The 16749-nt window shown below is 34.6% G+C and overlaps 1 protein-coding gene across 2 annotated transcripts in view; it reads right to left on the reverse strand.

The window, feature by feature from the left end:
- The window catches only part of CDH12 (cadherin 12), a 307444-nt gene that overhangs the window by 67095 nt on the left and 223600 nt on the right, over positions 1-16749 (reverse strand). For both annotated transcript variants that reach the window (XM_065905321.1, XM_065905320.1), the window contains one exon: positions 15081-15248. In XM_065905321.1, coding sequence (XP_065761393.1) covers positions 15081-15248 — 168 coding nt within the window. The remainder of the gene's footprint in view (positions 1-15080; positions 15249-16749) is intronic.

The following is a 16749-nucleotide window of genomic DNA, read 5'->3' on the forward strand; positions in this document are numbered from 1 at the left end:
AAGTCTGCAAAACTCATAATTATCTAATGGCATTAGAAAATTTGTGATTAAAATGAAATATTATCTCTGTCCACAAAAGATCTACTCAATAACATTCCATTAACATGCCTGACCCAAATTAAGATATAATAGAAGTTAAACAGTGGTTTCCCATTTACATCATTTTTGTGCACTGAGGTTTTAAGGTACATAAAACAAATACATAAAGAGCACTGAATTTTCTGTTGTTTACATAAGAGGTATACACATTAGTAAGGTGGAAGATGCATTCATTAAGACAAACATTTCTCAGTAGGACATCATAGTTAGTAATAAAGTCTGCAGAATACGGAACTAGTCAGAAAAACTGTGCATTAGTCTTGTCAGATTGCTTACACTCTGTCGTTTTATTTCCAATGACTTGACATTTTATCGCTTCTAGAAACCCAACAGCAATAAAGCTAGGGTCATTCAGATTAATTCAAAACTGAAGTAAATCTTCAACTCTGCCAAACTTGGATGGCTTTTGATGTACTATGTAATTACACTGCCATCATTTTCTGGGCATCCTACTTCTGACGCATATGAAACATCTTAATGGCACTACCTGTCCAACACAGATTAAGATATAAAAGAGGTGACACGAAATTATTCACAGTGTCAATTCTGATATATACGTACATATTTATCAATATGAATGCTGTGCTTAACTATTAGAACTAGTAAATGAATTCAGTGAAGATGTAGGATCCCAAATTAATTTGCAGAAATGTGTTACATTTCAATACACTAGTAATGAAATATTGGAAGAAAAATTAAGGAAACAATTCCCTGTACAGTTCCATAAAGAAGAGAAAAATACCTATAAATAAATATAAACAAGGAGGTGAAAACCTCTACTCTGAAAAATGAAAGACATTGATAAAACCATAATCTAAAAATTTAATGCAATCCTAATAAAATACAAATAATATGTCTCATAGAACTGGAAAAAACAATCTTCAAATTTGTATGAAACCTCCAAAAACCACTAATAGCCAAAGAAATCTTGAGTAAAAAGAGCAAAGCTGGAAGTATCATGCTCCCTAATTTTAAGCTATAGTACAAAATCAGCCATAAAAAAGAATAAATTTTACCATTTGCTGCAACGTGGATGGATCTAGAGGGTATTATGCTAAGTAACATACAAAAATACAGAAAAGGACAAATATCATATGATCTCACTTATATTTGACATTTGAGAAACAAAACTTGACTTGCGTTGTTGAAGTCAATGGCAGAAATCAACACAACTTTGTATGGCAGAAACCGACACAACTTTTTAAAATTTTTTAAAAAATATCTTAAAAATCTGATAAAAGAAAAACAGACTCATAGATAAGGAGGATGGGGCCTCCCAGGTGGCAGATGACCATTATATCTACTACTGTGGGCAGGAATCCCTTAGAAGAAATGGAGTAGCCATCATGGTCAACAAAAGAGTCTGAAATGCAGTACTTGGATGCAATCTCAAAAACAGCAGAATGATCTCTGTCTGTTTCCAAGCAAACCATTCACTATCACAGTAATCCAAGCATATGCCCCAACCAGTAATGCTGAAGAAACTGAGGTTGACTGGTTCTATGAAGAACTACAAGACCTTTTAGAACTAACACCCAAAAAAGTTGTCCTTTTCATTATAGGGGACTGGAATGCAAAAGTAGGAAGTCAAGAAACACCTGGAGTAACAGGCAAATTTGGCCTTAGAGTACAGAATGAAGCAGGACAAAGGCTAATAGAGTCCTGCCAAGAGAACACACTGGTCATAGCAAACACCCTCTTCCAACAACACAAGAGAAGACTCTACACATGGACATCACCAGATGGTCAAGACTGAAATCAGATTGATTATATTCTTTGCAGCCAAAGATGGAGAAGCTCTATACAGTCAGCAAAAACAAGACTGGGAGCTGACTGTGACTCAGATCACAAACTCCTTATTGCCAAATTCAGACTTAAATTAAAGAAAGTAGGGAAAACCACTAGATGATTCAGGTATGACCTAAGTCAAATCCCTTATGATTATACAGTGGAAGTGAGAACTAGATTTAAGGGACTAGATAGAGTGCTTGATGAACTATGGATGGAGGTTGGTGACATTGTACAGGAGACAGGGATCAAGACCATCCCCATGGAAAAGAAATGCAAAAAGGCAAAGTGTTTGTCTGAGGAGGCCTTACAAATAGCTGTGAAAAGAAGAGAAGTGAAAAGCAAAGGCAAAAAGGAAAGATATTCCCATCTGAATGTAGAGTTCCAAAGAATAGCAAGGAGAGATAAGAAAGCCTTCCTCAGCAATCAATGCAAAGAAATAGAGGAAAACAACAGAATGGGAAAGACTAGAGATCTCTTCAAGAAAATTAGAGATACCAAGGGAACATTTCATGCAAAGATGGGTTCAATAAAGGACAGAAATGGTATGGACCTAACAGAAGCAGAAGATATTAAGAAGAGGTGGCAAGAATACACAGAAGAGCTGTACAAAAGAAGATCTTCATGACCCAGATAATCACGAGGGTGTTATCACTCACCTAGAGCCAGACATCCTGGAATGTGAAGTCAGGTGGGCCTTAGAAAGCATCACTATGAACAAAGCTAGTGGATGTGATGGAATTCCAGTTGAGCTCTTTCAAATCCTAAAAGATGATGCCATGAAAGTGCTGCACTCAATATGCCAGCAAATTTGGAAAACTCAGCAGTCGCCACAGGACTGGAAAAGGTCAGTTTTCATTTCAATCCCAAAGAAAGGCAATGCCAAAGAATGCTCAAACTACCACACAGTTGCACTCATCTCACACACTAGTAAAGTAATGCTCACAATTCTCTAAGCCAGGCTTCAGCAATATGTGAACTGTGAACTTCCAGATGTTCAAGCTGGTTTTAGAAAAGGCAGAGGAACAAGAGATCAAATAGCCAACATCTGCTAGATCATCAAAAAAGCAAGAGAGTTTCAGAAAAAACATCTATTTCTGCTTTATTGACTATGCCAAAGCCTTTGACTGTGTGGATCACAATAAACTGTGGAAAATTCTGAAAGAAATGGGAATAGCATATCACCTGACCTGCTTCTTGAGAAACCTGTATGCAGGTCAGGAAGCAACAGTTAGAACTGGACATGGAACAACAGACTGGTTCCAAATAGGAAAAGGAGTATGTCAAGGCTGCACATGGTCACCCTGCTTATTTAACTTATATGCAGAGTACATCATGAGAAATGCTGCCTGGAAGAAGCACAAGCTGGAATCAAGATTGCCATGAGAAATATCAATCACCTCAGATATGCAGATGACACCACCCTTATGGTAGAAAGTGAAGAGGAACTAAAAAGCCTCTTGATGAAAGTGAAAGAGGAGAATAAAAAAGTAGGCTTAAAGCTCAATATTCAGAAAACTAAGATCATGACATGTGGTCCCATCACTTCATGGGAAATAGATGGGGAAACTGTGGAAACATTGTCAGACTTTATTTTTGAGGGGCTCCAAAATCACTGCAGATTGTGACTGCAGCCATGAAAATAAAAGACGCTTACTCCTTGGAAGGAAAGTTATGACCAATTTAGACAGCATATTAAAAAGCAGAGACATTACTTTGCCAACAAAAGTCCGCCTAGTGAAGGCTACGCTTTTTCCACTGGTCATATATGGATGTGACAGTTGGACTCTGAAGAAAGCTGAGCACCAAAAAATTGATGCTTTTGAACTGTGGTGTTGGAGAAGACTCTTGAGAGTCCCTTGGACTGCAAGGAGATCCAACCAGTCCATCCTAAAGGAGATCAGTCCTGGGTGTTCACTGGAAGGATTGATGTTGAAGCTGAAACTCCAGCACTTTGGCTACCTTATGGGAAGAGCTGACTCATTGGAAAAGACCCTGATGCTGGGACGGATTGGGGGCAGGAGGAGAAGGGGACGAGAGAGGATGAGATGGCTGGATGGCATCACCGACTTGATAGACATGAGTTTGAGTAAACTCCGGGAGTTGGTGATGGACAGGGAGGCCTGGCGTGCTGCGACTCCTGGGGTCACAAACAGTCGGACACGACTGAGCGACTGAACTGAACTGAGCATAAGTGACTGTGCGGATGTGGTAGAGCCAGCTCCAACATACAGATGAGAAAACTGAGATGGAAACATGTAGCTACTTACAGTCAGTTAGTTGAACCAATCAAATGTTATCTCTACTCTAAACTACAGTCCCTTATTTGGTCTGCCCATTTCACTTTACTTTTTTTTTTTTTTTTTCCCCCTGCCTTCATGTCAGTCAAGTGGAGACAATTGTAGAGTTAATAAATAAGCCCTTTACAAATACAAATAATTCAAGTTCTTAATTTCAGCTGTACTGATGAATGAAGACTCCAATTAAGGGTGGATTCAGTCTGTTGGGTATACTTGGGCAAAGTTCCTCTTTTCATTGCTTATAAAATAAATATCAATGAAGATGTAGAGAAGAGAGCATTTCTAAAGATAAAATGACTCCTGCACCCAAGAAAGGAAGGATATTTATCATATATCTTTCTGTCCTTCCAATTCTCTCTTTCTTTTTACATCGGTCCCACATTTCAAGTGCAATTTTTTTATATTTAATATCATAGTTCTACTGATTTGTAGTTCAGTAAACATGTGGCTATATTTCCTTGTGAAACAAATTACTCTTTATAATATTATTCTTTTTCAAGACGATGTAGTGAAAATTCCAACAAAAACATTCCAAATGAATTATGAAACAAAAACCAATTTATATTACTTAATAATTGTCAGGAGATTCCCTGGTGGCTGGGGGCTTCCCTGGTGGGTCAGCGGTAGAGAATCTATCTGCCAATGCAGGAGATGTGGGTTCAATCTCTGAGTTGGGAAGATTTCCTGCAGAAGGAAATTGCAACCCACTCCAGTAAGTCTTGCCAGGGAAATTCCATGGACAGAGGAGCCTGGCCGGCTACAGTCCATTGGGTTTCAAAAGAATTGGATAAAACTAAGCAACTAAAAAGTAACAACAATGATTGTCAGAATAACAACTGTTCCTGATTTTCAAATATATGTATATATATACATATATATATAATTATATGTGATTTATATAACCACTCCTGCCATTACATAATAGTAAGCATGATGGAGAGCTTGGCGGGAGCACACAACATTTCAAGTGCATCAATAACCTTCCACTGTACATTCATTTTATGCAGCACATTTACTATTCCCTTAAAACCTCCATTAAGTATGCAACACTATCTTTCGTCCTTGTCTATTTAATTTCTGAACCATCTAACAAAACACAATAGGTGGATAATTGATATTTTTCAGTAATTTCACAAAAACAGGTCACATCAGAGATTTTACTATAAATTATAAATATATTCAGCATCTTACAAACTAGGGTCTTGAAAAATGTTTGAAATTCAAATTCACCTGGGAATACTTATTTAGCCAAAGTTTGACTTTTCAAAGATTTTTTAAAATATTCTGATGCTAGTCTAGAAAAGTGATATTTGTTAAGTCAGTTCCCACATGATATTTTAGCTTCTTTTAAGCAAAACTAATTTTTTCAATAGCAACAAGTTAATTGATCTACAAATTTTATTTATAAATATTCATCATATGTTAATGCATCATGTGCACTTGCAATAGTTTAAATATTCTGTAATTGTCTATATTTTATTAGTTGACTATTCCATATCTCTTCCCTATTTTGTTACTTATACCTAAAATGTTTCACTTTCCTACTACTCCTCATTGCCCTTTGCATAAATTCTATTTTTCATTCTTTCAAGAACAGCTTCAAGTTATTTTTAATGAAATTTGTTCTTGTGTCTTTGCACTTCCATTTTTTCACAGTTCTTTAAATTATGCATTATGTTTTTTCAGTGTTTTAGTATATTTTGGTACACATTTGCTGTTCCACTGATTAACTCTTATTAGATATTTCAGAGATAGCATTGACAGTCTTTCCTTCAACATCCTCTCAGATATACTCTGTAATGATTTGGATGCCCATCTTACACATTTGTATATCACTGTGTGCATAAGTCCATCATTTACTTTACTTCAAGTAGTATAATTGTTCATTAATTTAATCTCCCCATTATACACAGAGATGCTTGAGGGAAGAGATTAATTTTTTATCTCCTTTATGTAGTACAAAAATGAGATAGCCATTTATTCTTCAATAAAACTAGCAACCCATGAAACATTATTCACTAAAGGATACAATTTATTGTGTCCAATATTTGGTAATAAAATGTTTCTTATGTACAAAATATTTTGTTTTTATGATTTTTAGTATTGCTTATACATGTTTAACTCATAAATATTGTAGCAGTCCAATTTCTTTGCCTGATTATGCTTAGACCAATAGTAAGGCAAATATGAAATAGGTTTAAATCATGTGAAGTAATGGGAATTTAGGATACTTTCATAACTGCGATCAAAAATGTACACCATTGTCAGAAATATGTTTAAATGTTTGAGGTGATAATTTCTAAGGTTCTCCTTAAACTTTCGTCATTCCCCTTCCTGAACTTATACTCAAAATTAAAGATTTATGTCCTCTTCATTCTGATTAAATTCATCCATACCTCAAGTTTCCTTTATCACTTCTATCTTTATGTTAGAAAAGCTTTCTTTTTTTTTTTTTTTTTTGACTTTGATTTCTTTTTGAAGCGTTCTGTATTTTCAGCTATTTTTTCCTGACTTCCACTAATTTCAGCATATCAACAAAAAAACTATCCCTTAGTTTAAATAATTTCTTTGCCTGCTCTTTATTTTACTTATCTCTGAATCCAGCAGACCACAAAGTCCTTCCTATTCTGCTACTTCAGATTTCTCAATTCTGCATCTATCTATTCCAAACAGTCACCCTAGGTTTGTGCCACATCTTCTCTCTGCTTCAGTGTTTACCAAATTATTTTTCTAACTTATTGATTTATGACATTGCCACTCTAATCAAAAGCACACACATACATAAATATATGTGTCTGTTTCAGGTTCATGGCACTCTGCAACCAACCTCTTTCAGTCTGTTAAATTTTTAACTATACACGCATTGATTCTTAAATTCTATATCCTTCATAAGTATTTTGTAACAATTCTAGCTTGATCAAATAGCTGTACCCTCTTTACACTAATGATTCTTATCATATTACAATTTTGGAATTTTATAGTGGTTGTTATTTATTTGCACATATAGATATTTGTCTTATAGAGTGCACTGTAGGGTGAGAAGAATAAAGAGAGTATTATTCAATTCACATCTCTTAAGAATCAAGGACAAGTGTCATAAATACATGTATTTGATTATATAAAAGTGGCAGGAATTTTTGACAATGCAGTTTTCAAAGGCTACAGTAATAATAAAATAAGCTTAAAGCATTTTAAGACAACTGCGGAGATGATATTAACAATCAAAGCATATATTCTTTACCCTGAATAAAGCTGTTTGATAATATTATTGTTATCATTGCCATCTCAATGACATCACTTGCTACCCATCTCATAAGCTCAGCTCCTCTGAGAGTCTGCTAATAGGGCAATGGAACAACCAGCTTCCAATCTTCTATACTTTGCAACATTGGGAGCAGGACCACATAGATCATAAAAAAGTGTCAGCACTATTTTAAAAAGACTCATATAATCATCCGCAAAGCACAATATGATATTCACAGGGGCAATGCTAAGAAAGGAGAAATAGTTTTAAAGTTCTATTGCTTTTCATTTGGTTACATCTGCTTACACATTCTACTGAAATTCAGTAGACCCATCTCACTGGAGAATTGGGAGTGCCAAGTTTTTCACTGAGCTTGCATTCAAATTGTATTCACTTTGATATAATTTGAATTCAGCCTTAAAGCATCAGTATCTGACGTCCATAAACTCTTTTGAAGACGTCTAAGCAAGATATAAAAATGTATATGAGTGCTTAATTGTTAAAAAAAAGAAAAACTTCCAAAATACTTAATTTAAAATGACCGCAGTTTAGTATGCAGTCTCCACCCATATAGGTGGAATTTTATAGGAATAGAATTTTGTGCGAATTAAAAAATTCTCATGAGATGTAAAATAATTAACTCATTACCTCTAGTTAATGAGTAATGAAAAAGCCATCTCAGAGAATCAACACTTGCCCCTTCATCACAGTAAACTGATGGATTACAAATTGTGCCCTGAAGACTACCTATACCAGAATCTATTGGAATGCTTATTTACAATTCAGATTTCTAGGTCTAAGCTCTGTCAACTGAAGCACTGCTTTTATCACTACAACATAGGGTCCCAAAGGATTCCTGAGGCAAACATGGTTTGAGAACCACTGGGAGACCACTGGTGAGTAAGTCCCAGATTATCAGTCGCATGCCTTATCGTCAGGAGAGAGTTACTTCTTACTTGTTTTTATGAAAATAGACAAAGACCCATTTGGGAGTTAAACTGAAAGTACTTATTCTACTTAGTGAAAAGCTAGTTTTATAATGTGTCTTGACTGATTTTTCAAGAATAGAAAGAATTATCAAATATAATGACTCATGCCTACATTTTATGTGAGAACTGAAAAATTATTGAGTATAAACTCTTTGCGTACTTTTTTAATCCCTAAAATTTATCTTGTTTAATGATTTCTGAGCTTCCCAGGTGGCGCTAGTGGTAAAGAATCATCCTGCCAGAACAGGAGATGTAAGAGACCCAGGTCTAATCCCTGAGTTGGGAAGATCCCTGAAAGAGGGCATGGCAATCCATTCCAGTATTCTTGCCTTGAGAATCCCCTAGACAGAAGAGCCTGGTGGGCTATGGTTCATGGGGTCACAAAGAGTTGGACATGACTGAAGCAACTTAGCATGCATGCACACAATGCTTTTTAAACATTTCCTCCCAAATGAAGAAAATATCTAATTGTCAAATATCATAGGTACATACACTATTAAAGATCAATTTATTTAATATTTTTGTCTTAGTCATATCTTTGGGAGATATTGAGCAGCTGAGCACAGACACACACATACACACAACCTCAAAGCCACAGATTAGAATAAATTGTCAGAGAATGCTAGAAAAGTGCTATGTGTTTGAAATTTCTTAAATACAATTTAACTATGGGAATTAAACTGTGTATTAAAGTTGATGCTAAATTGGCACTAGTATTAAATTTGAGAAGCATACACAAACAGGACTTTATATCATTAACCCCTTCACATATTATTTTTTTCTTACCGCTTAAAACCAACACCCAGTTCCAATTAAGGAAAGCCTTAACTTGCATTTGATCTACACTGTTAAATTTGCATACAACTGATCTACGCCACTCTTCCAATCTCAAATATTTTACTGAAGCTGAAGTAGGCTTTCTCACTTAAATAGTAGTGGAACTTACATAAGACCAATTATTTTAGTCATGTTTCTTCTGGTATTTCATTCAGAGTAATTGCTACCATCTCTTTCTAATTCTTTCACCTAAAATAACATATCCGAGACAGCAATAAGAACAGAAATCCCACCTTTGCCTCAGAGGCATCTTTAGAATCATGCTGGGGTTTTTAACAGTTTATTTGTACTTGACCAGCAGGTGGGAAGCAAGCCCTTGGCCAGAGTCTCCAGATAAACTAAGAGGTGAGATTTGTACATATTTTATTCCCTAACAGGCCCAGAAGGAGACTGTGAAAAGAACTGAAATGATTCTCAGCATGTACATATTTATGCATGCGTGTGCTAAGCTGCTTCAATCGTGTCTGACTCTGAGACCCCATGGACTTAGCCCACCAGGCTCCTCTGTCCATGGGATTCTCCAGGCCAGAATATTGGAGTGGGTTGCTATGCCTTCCTCCAGGGCACATATTTACATATTCAGCTGTATCCTGGGTACTCAAAATTCAGGAAATATTTTTTCCTATGATGTTATTTAAAGAAATATATAAATCTATATAAAGTTTTAAATTTTCAAATTGCATATTAAAATCAAACATAAAATATACAAATACGCACAAATATATCTAAAAATAAATTCAAATCATGAACATGTATCTTTAGTGGGTGATCTCAGTCATCCACATAACAATCAAACGTTGGGCACCTGGAAGAATGTGAAAGTACATTTCCTAAGGCTGGATCCGAGTAGCTGATTTTAGTTTCTTATTCAGAATAACTTATTACATGGTTTTACTGAGAAAATTTCAGTGTCAAAGCTCACCATTTTCCATTTAGCAAATGGTGAACAAAGAGAAAGAGACCTTGTGACCCTTCTGGGTGTAACTGGGTTCATATTAATTCTAATAAATATCTTTATTAATTACATATTGCAATGACTACTTCCTTAAAGATAAACAAAATATTGTAAATTTTAAATTATTAAAAGAGCCAATCTCAACCTGAATGCTAAAAATGTAATGATAGGATGAAATGAAGAGATATGCTTTAATGAAACAGATCAATATTTTTCAATAAGTAAAATATTTTTATCACCATTTACTTAACTCAATAATTAATCTGGGCATCCTATCATCTTTCGATATCATACATTTACAATTTAAGAAAAAATAGAGAGCTGGATATATGTATGCATATATTTGGGCTTCCCTGGTGTCTCAGACAGTAAAAATCTGCTTGCAATGCAACAGACACAAATCTGATCCCTGTGTCAGGAAGATCCCTTGGAGAAGGGAATGGCTATCCACTCCAGTATTCTTGCCTGGAGAACTCCATGAACAAAGTAGCCTGGCAGACTACAGTCCTTGGGGTTGCAAAGAGTCAGACACAACTGAATGACTAACAATTTCACTCTCATGTGTATATTTATGCATAATTCTGTAGTTTTTGATAGTTTGTTCAAAAAAGAAGATCAGATATTGCTCATTGTGCAGTAGGCATTTTGGCTGATGCATTTAATTCTTTAATTCTAGATTGCTTTTATGTTAACTAAAGGACAATAACATTGTTCTCTGGGGTGAATTTTATTATTTGTAAGTGTTTTATTTGTTAAATTAACAAACTGTAACATGGATACAATGGTGTGTTCTATAAAGTAACTATTGTACAAATATTATCAACGTAATTGAATCAAAATTCCTATAATGAGAAACAGTTCGTATAAACAAATATATTAGTTATTAGATGAAAACAGACCTTCTTTTATTTATTTTTTGGCCACACCACACCAAACCACTTATGGGATCTTAGTTTCCTGACCAGGGGTTTGAACTTGGACCACCACAGGGAAATCACTGAGTCCTAACTAGTGGGTTGCCAGGGAATTCCCCAAAAAATAGATTTACTTTAAAATATTGTTTATGACTAAGAAACTGTCTTAAAACAAATATTAATGACCTATGTTCCACATTCAAATTTGTTTACCATGCAAAGAGTTCTTACGTGCTTATATTGAAAAAAAAGCAAACACTTTTTACATTTCCTATAAATTACCGCTTTTCATCTAAAATATGAAAGTCTTTATTTCACCTAAGTTGCTGTCTTATTCATTACAAAATTACTATTACATAAGAGATAAGTGAGAGAAGTATTTTGCCTAATGTGAATTAACCACATCACTTAATTGATTTGATCTCATAGTGTATAATTTAGATAAGCTTGTTAGATGGTTTTGTCATTTAGAATTCAAGTAATGGAAACTACCAGCGTTTTGCTGGTAGCTTGTTTTGACAGATGGAGATCTGATACAGATGTATTTGATTATAGCAGATGGAAGTTATATGACTATATGTAAAAGATTTTACAAAGAAAACTTTTAATCTTCATCAGACTGCAGGTAGAGCTCTTTTAATATACTGGCATTATTTCTATTTCTAAAGCAGTATTCCCTCCTTTTTTTGTGAACAGTACTCTATATTATCTGTGGGACTTTTTAGTGTAAAACACTATCAAAAGTAAATTGCCTTTTAAGAAGGAAAGTGATAAAAAGTTAGAGTTTGAAGTCCTTTCATAAGATGAGGTCTTCGGTTCTCCTATCAGCGGATTGTGTGATCTTGGACAAGTTACTTAACTTTTAATAATAATACAGCCTTGCTATTTTATGTCTAAAACTGAGAAACTACTAGACAGTCATCGTAAAGCTAAATGGGAATATATATGCAAATCACTTTGCATAATGCATGACACATGGTAACTTATTAGTAAATATCATTGTCACCATCATCAAATTAAATTGGTAGGAAATTTTGATGCTGCAGGAACCATCTATTTTGCAACAATAAAACAGTAAACTATTTATACTTGCATCATACAAATGGCTATGCCATTTAATTTTATTTTCATTTCTAACAGATTTATAGAAGGAAATGGATGGAAATGGGTGCTTAACAATGTTACACATGCATATGTACACACACAAAGTCAAAACAAATTATGATTAGTAAATTTTAAGAAATAATCTTGTGCATTTTTAAGCAATGATAAAATGTAGCTCCATGAAGTTTATCTGAGGAAGGATTTTTTCCAGTATAATTGATTAATAGATAAGAGCAAATATAGCTGGTTATGGGAAATTCTCTTTTTAAGTTACAATATGTATGAAATATATATTTTCCTGATTTTTATATTCAAAAGGTTAGTATTTCAGTTTGTCATTTTATGTCATATTTTCAGTTTAATTGATCCGTGTGAGAAACACTCCTGCACAAAGAGCACTGGCTTCTATAGAGTTGGCTTTTCTGTTTTTAAATGTATTCTGTGTTTTCCTCTGAAGGATGTAATTCAAAATGACAGCACATTAAAAAGAGCTTGACACAAGTCATGTAAAGTTTCAAGGGGATTAATTTTTTATTCATGCAAAATGTGAAAAACCCTCTTCTTTCTCACGATTCAGAAATATCTCTCACCCTATTATATTTTCAGGCTATAGTTCAAATGTGCATGTAAAACTTGCATATTTGAAAGAAAGAAAATAATTAGATCACAGTGATCCATTTGGTATATTTATTCTACCCTTTCACTTCTGTTTAAAGTGACCATTCAGCATATGCCATGTGACTTTTTGCAGATGTGTCTTAAAACTATGGTTTTAGAGTTTCAAGTAAAAGAAAACAATTTTCATGAAATGATTTGAATGATTTTCATTTTCATATTATGTTGAATTGGTAGAAATTTGAACTGCAGAGTCAAAAAAAGTTTGCCAGTTTTGATGAACTTGAGCAAGTTAATCTCTCTAAGCCTCAGTTTTCTTAACAGCAAAATGTGGAATATAAAGACCTTGAAGTATTTGAAGAAATACTTGAAGTATATGAAGAAAACGATAAATTTCCTGACACAGCATGTAAATGCTCTAAAAGTTCAAATACCCTTACCTGCCGATCCTTCTTTCTGGGTCTCATCTAGTTGCTCTTAGACCTACAGATTCAACTTTGAATAAATTCCAAACAGGCCTGCTGCTTTGTCCAGATCCTTTTCCCTAGCAAAGACCTGGAGTTGATTTTCCTGTTGCCCTGGGACCTGAGTGTGCCATCTTGGTTCCCTGAGTATACTCTTGTTTCTCTCCCATTGAGACATTTTCATTTCCTTGTTGTACTCCAGTCTATTTGTCTGATGGCTGCACAAACTTTTGTGAACTACCCTTCATTCATATTCAGAAGCTGTTTCTTTCCGATGGTTGAGTTTTATAATTCTCATTGGAAAATTTTTACCATAATCCTTGAGAATAAAAGTGTTGACACCACCTAAGAAGATCTCTGCTGTCTCCTGTACACTAGACTGAACCTATTTTATATGCACAAAATCCAAAACAGGATTTTAAATCACTATACCACCTTTTATGTAAAAGTATACTGATTCTTCAAACTAGTCTCCTCAATTAGCTATTACAAATTGCCACAAATAAATAGTCAAAATACTAAAAGTCAGTATTTTTGAGGTGAGAGCATGTTCTTTGTTAATGCCATATGCTAGAGAATCAAACACATTATTTTTTTTCTTTTAAATATATATTTATACTTTTTTTGTTTCCCTTAATAGAAGAGTAAGGGAAAGGGATGCTCTAGGCCTCTGTTATTAGTCATAACATATTATTTGCTAGTTATTTGTCATACACATCCCATTTGCTAAAGTAGGGTGATTTCTAATTGCCAATCTTATAAAATTTTTCAGTACACTGACTTTCTGATCACTAACTAAAGATATTTTCACAAAAATATGTTGGTAGTTTTAAGAAAAAAAATGACCAAGTATTAAAAAGTATGTAAAACCATACAGCTAAAGGAATAAAATATCCATTTAGCTAAATGTTCTCAGTGTTATATACTTTAGTAGATAAACTCGCCTGCAATTAGATGAGGAAAATAATTTTGCTTTGTTTTATAAAACTGTTCATGCAAAACAGTGACTTTGTCAAGTTCCTTGTAGAAACAATGATAGGAATATTCAGTTTCTGTATTCTAAGTTCTAGGAACACTGAACTACAATTCTCAAAAAGTACCGAAAAACAAACAGGTACTTATTGGTGTTAAATGTAATACTGCAAAAGAAAACTAGATATAACACAAGTGAGAGGTATTCATTTTCAACAAGAAACATAGAATTACAGAGAAGAGATAGGTGTGAATTATTCTATTATCATAGAAACTGTAGTAATTTTCACCTACTGCCAAACTCAAATAAAATGCAACTAAAGTAATGAAATAGCGTCACTATATCATATGATATCTCTAAGGAACTATAAAGAAACAATTCAACATATATAATTGATAAAGTGAAGACAGAAAATTTTATGTCAGTTATATAATATAACAAATAGTACAGTGAGATGTACATCATAGGTCAAATTATACAGTAATTTTCATATTTGTATTACTTTTTCAATTAGTAAGAAATTAGACAAAATCCCAACCTACTGTGAATATTTTACTTTCATATGAATTGATAACATAACCTGTATAAATATTGACTCATTTATGCTATTTTCTATTAAAATCATGCTATGTATGACTCTAATGGAAAAATGTAATTCTGAGGACATTTAATTTTTAGCTTCTGCTTCCTAAGGAACAAAAGTGTCTGGAAAATCATTACAAGTCTTGTAAAATTCAATAAAAAGTAAGATTTTTTTAAAAAGCTGCACTGATTTAGACTTAACAGGAAAGAACGTACTTTTGGGGAATCGAGGTGGATTGTCATTGACATCCGTGAGGGTGATGTTGACTATTGTCGTTCCAGCTAACCCTCCCAGCTGTCCGCCCATATCCTTGGCTTGGATGAGGACTTGGTATTGTTCTTTGACTTCCCTGTCCATGTTTGGCAAAGCTGTTCTAATAACACCTTAAGGGGGGAAAAATAGAAAACAAACATCACAAATGTTCAGTTTTCCAAAGTAGTCCACAAGAAAATGATTCTATATAGATTCTTTAGCAAAGACATGCTAGCAAAAATTATGTGTTTTTTTTCCAATTAATTTAGTTTAATCAGAGGCTAACTACTTTACAATATTGTAGTGGCTTTTGCTGTATATTGACATGGATCAGCCATGGGTGCATGTGTCCCCCCATCCTGAATCCCCCTCCCACCTCCCTCCCTCTGGGTTGTCCCAGAGCACCGGCTTTGAGTGCCCTGCTTCATTCATTGAACTTACACTGGTCATCTATTTTACATATGGTAATATACAGGTTTCAATGATAAATTTCTGAAATCATCCCACCTTCACCTTTGCCGACATACTCCAAAAGCCTGTTATTTACATCTGTGTCTCTTTTGCTGCCTTGCATATAGGATCATCGTTACAATTTTTCTAAGTTCAAAATACATACGTTAATATACTGTATTGGTGTTTCTCTTTCTGACTTACTTCATTCTGTATAATAGGCTCCAGTTTCATCCACATCATTAGAATTGACTCAAACACATTCATTTTTATAGCTGAGTAATATTCCATGGTGTATATGTACCACAACTTCCTTATCCACTCATCTGCTGATGGGCATCTAGGTTGCTTCCATGTCCTAGCTTTTGTAAGCAGTGCTGCAATTAACATTAGGATACATGTGTCTCTTTCAATTCTGGTTTCCTCAGTGTGTACACCCATCAGTGAGATTGTTGGCTCGTATTGAACCAGAGATCAAATTGTCAACATCCACTGGATCATAGAAAAAGCAAGAGAGTTCCAGAAAAACATCTATTTCTGCTTTATTGACTACGCCAAAGCCTTCAACTGTGTGGGTCACAATAAATGTGGAAAATTCTGAAGGAGATGGGAATACCAGACCACCTGACCTGCCTCTTGAGAAACGTGTATGTAGGTCAGGAAGCAACAGTTAGAACTAGACATGAACAACAGACTGGTTCCAAATAGGAAAAGGAGTACGTCAAGGCTGTACATTGTCACCCTACTTATTTAACTTATATGCAGAGTACATCATGAGAAACGCTGGGCTGGAAGAAGCACAAGCTGGAATCAAGATTGCCAGGAGAAATATCAATAACCTCAGATATGCAGATGACACCACCCTTACGGCAGAAAGTGAAGAGGAACTAAAAAACCTCTCGATGAAAGTGAAAGAGGAGAGTGAAAAAGTAGGCTTAAAGCTCAACATTAAGAAAACTAAGATCATGGGATCTGGTCCCATCATTTCATGGGAAATAGATGGGTAGACAGTGGAAATAGTGATTTTGGGGGCTCCAAAATCACTGCAGATGGTGATTGCAGCCATGAAATTAAAAGACACTTACTCCTTGGAAGGAAAGTTATGACCAACTTAGATAGCATATTAAAAAGCAGAGACATTACTTTGCCAATAAAGGTCCATCTAGTCAAGGCTATGGTTTT

This window comes from Muntiacus reevesi, chromosome 14 (assembly GCF_963930625.1).
Source record: "Muntiacus reevesi chromosome 14, mMunRee1.1, whole genome shotgun sequence".
In the NCBI taxonomy this organism is placed as follows: domain Eukaryota; kingdom Metazoa; phylum Chordata; class Mammalia; order Artiodactyla; family Cervidae; genus Muntiacus; species Muntiacus reevesi.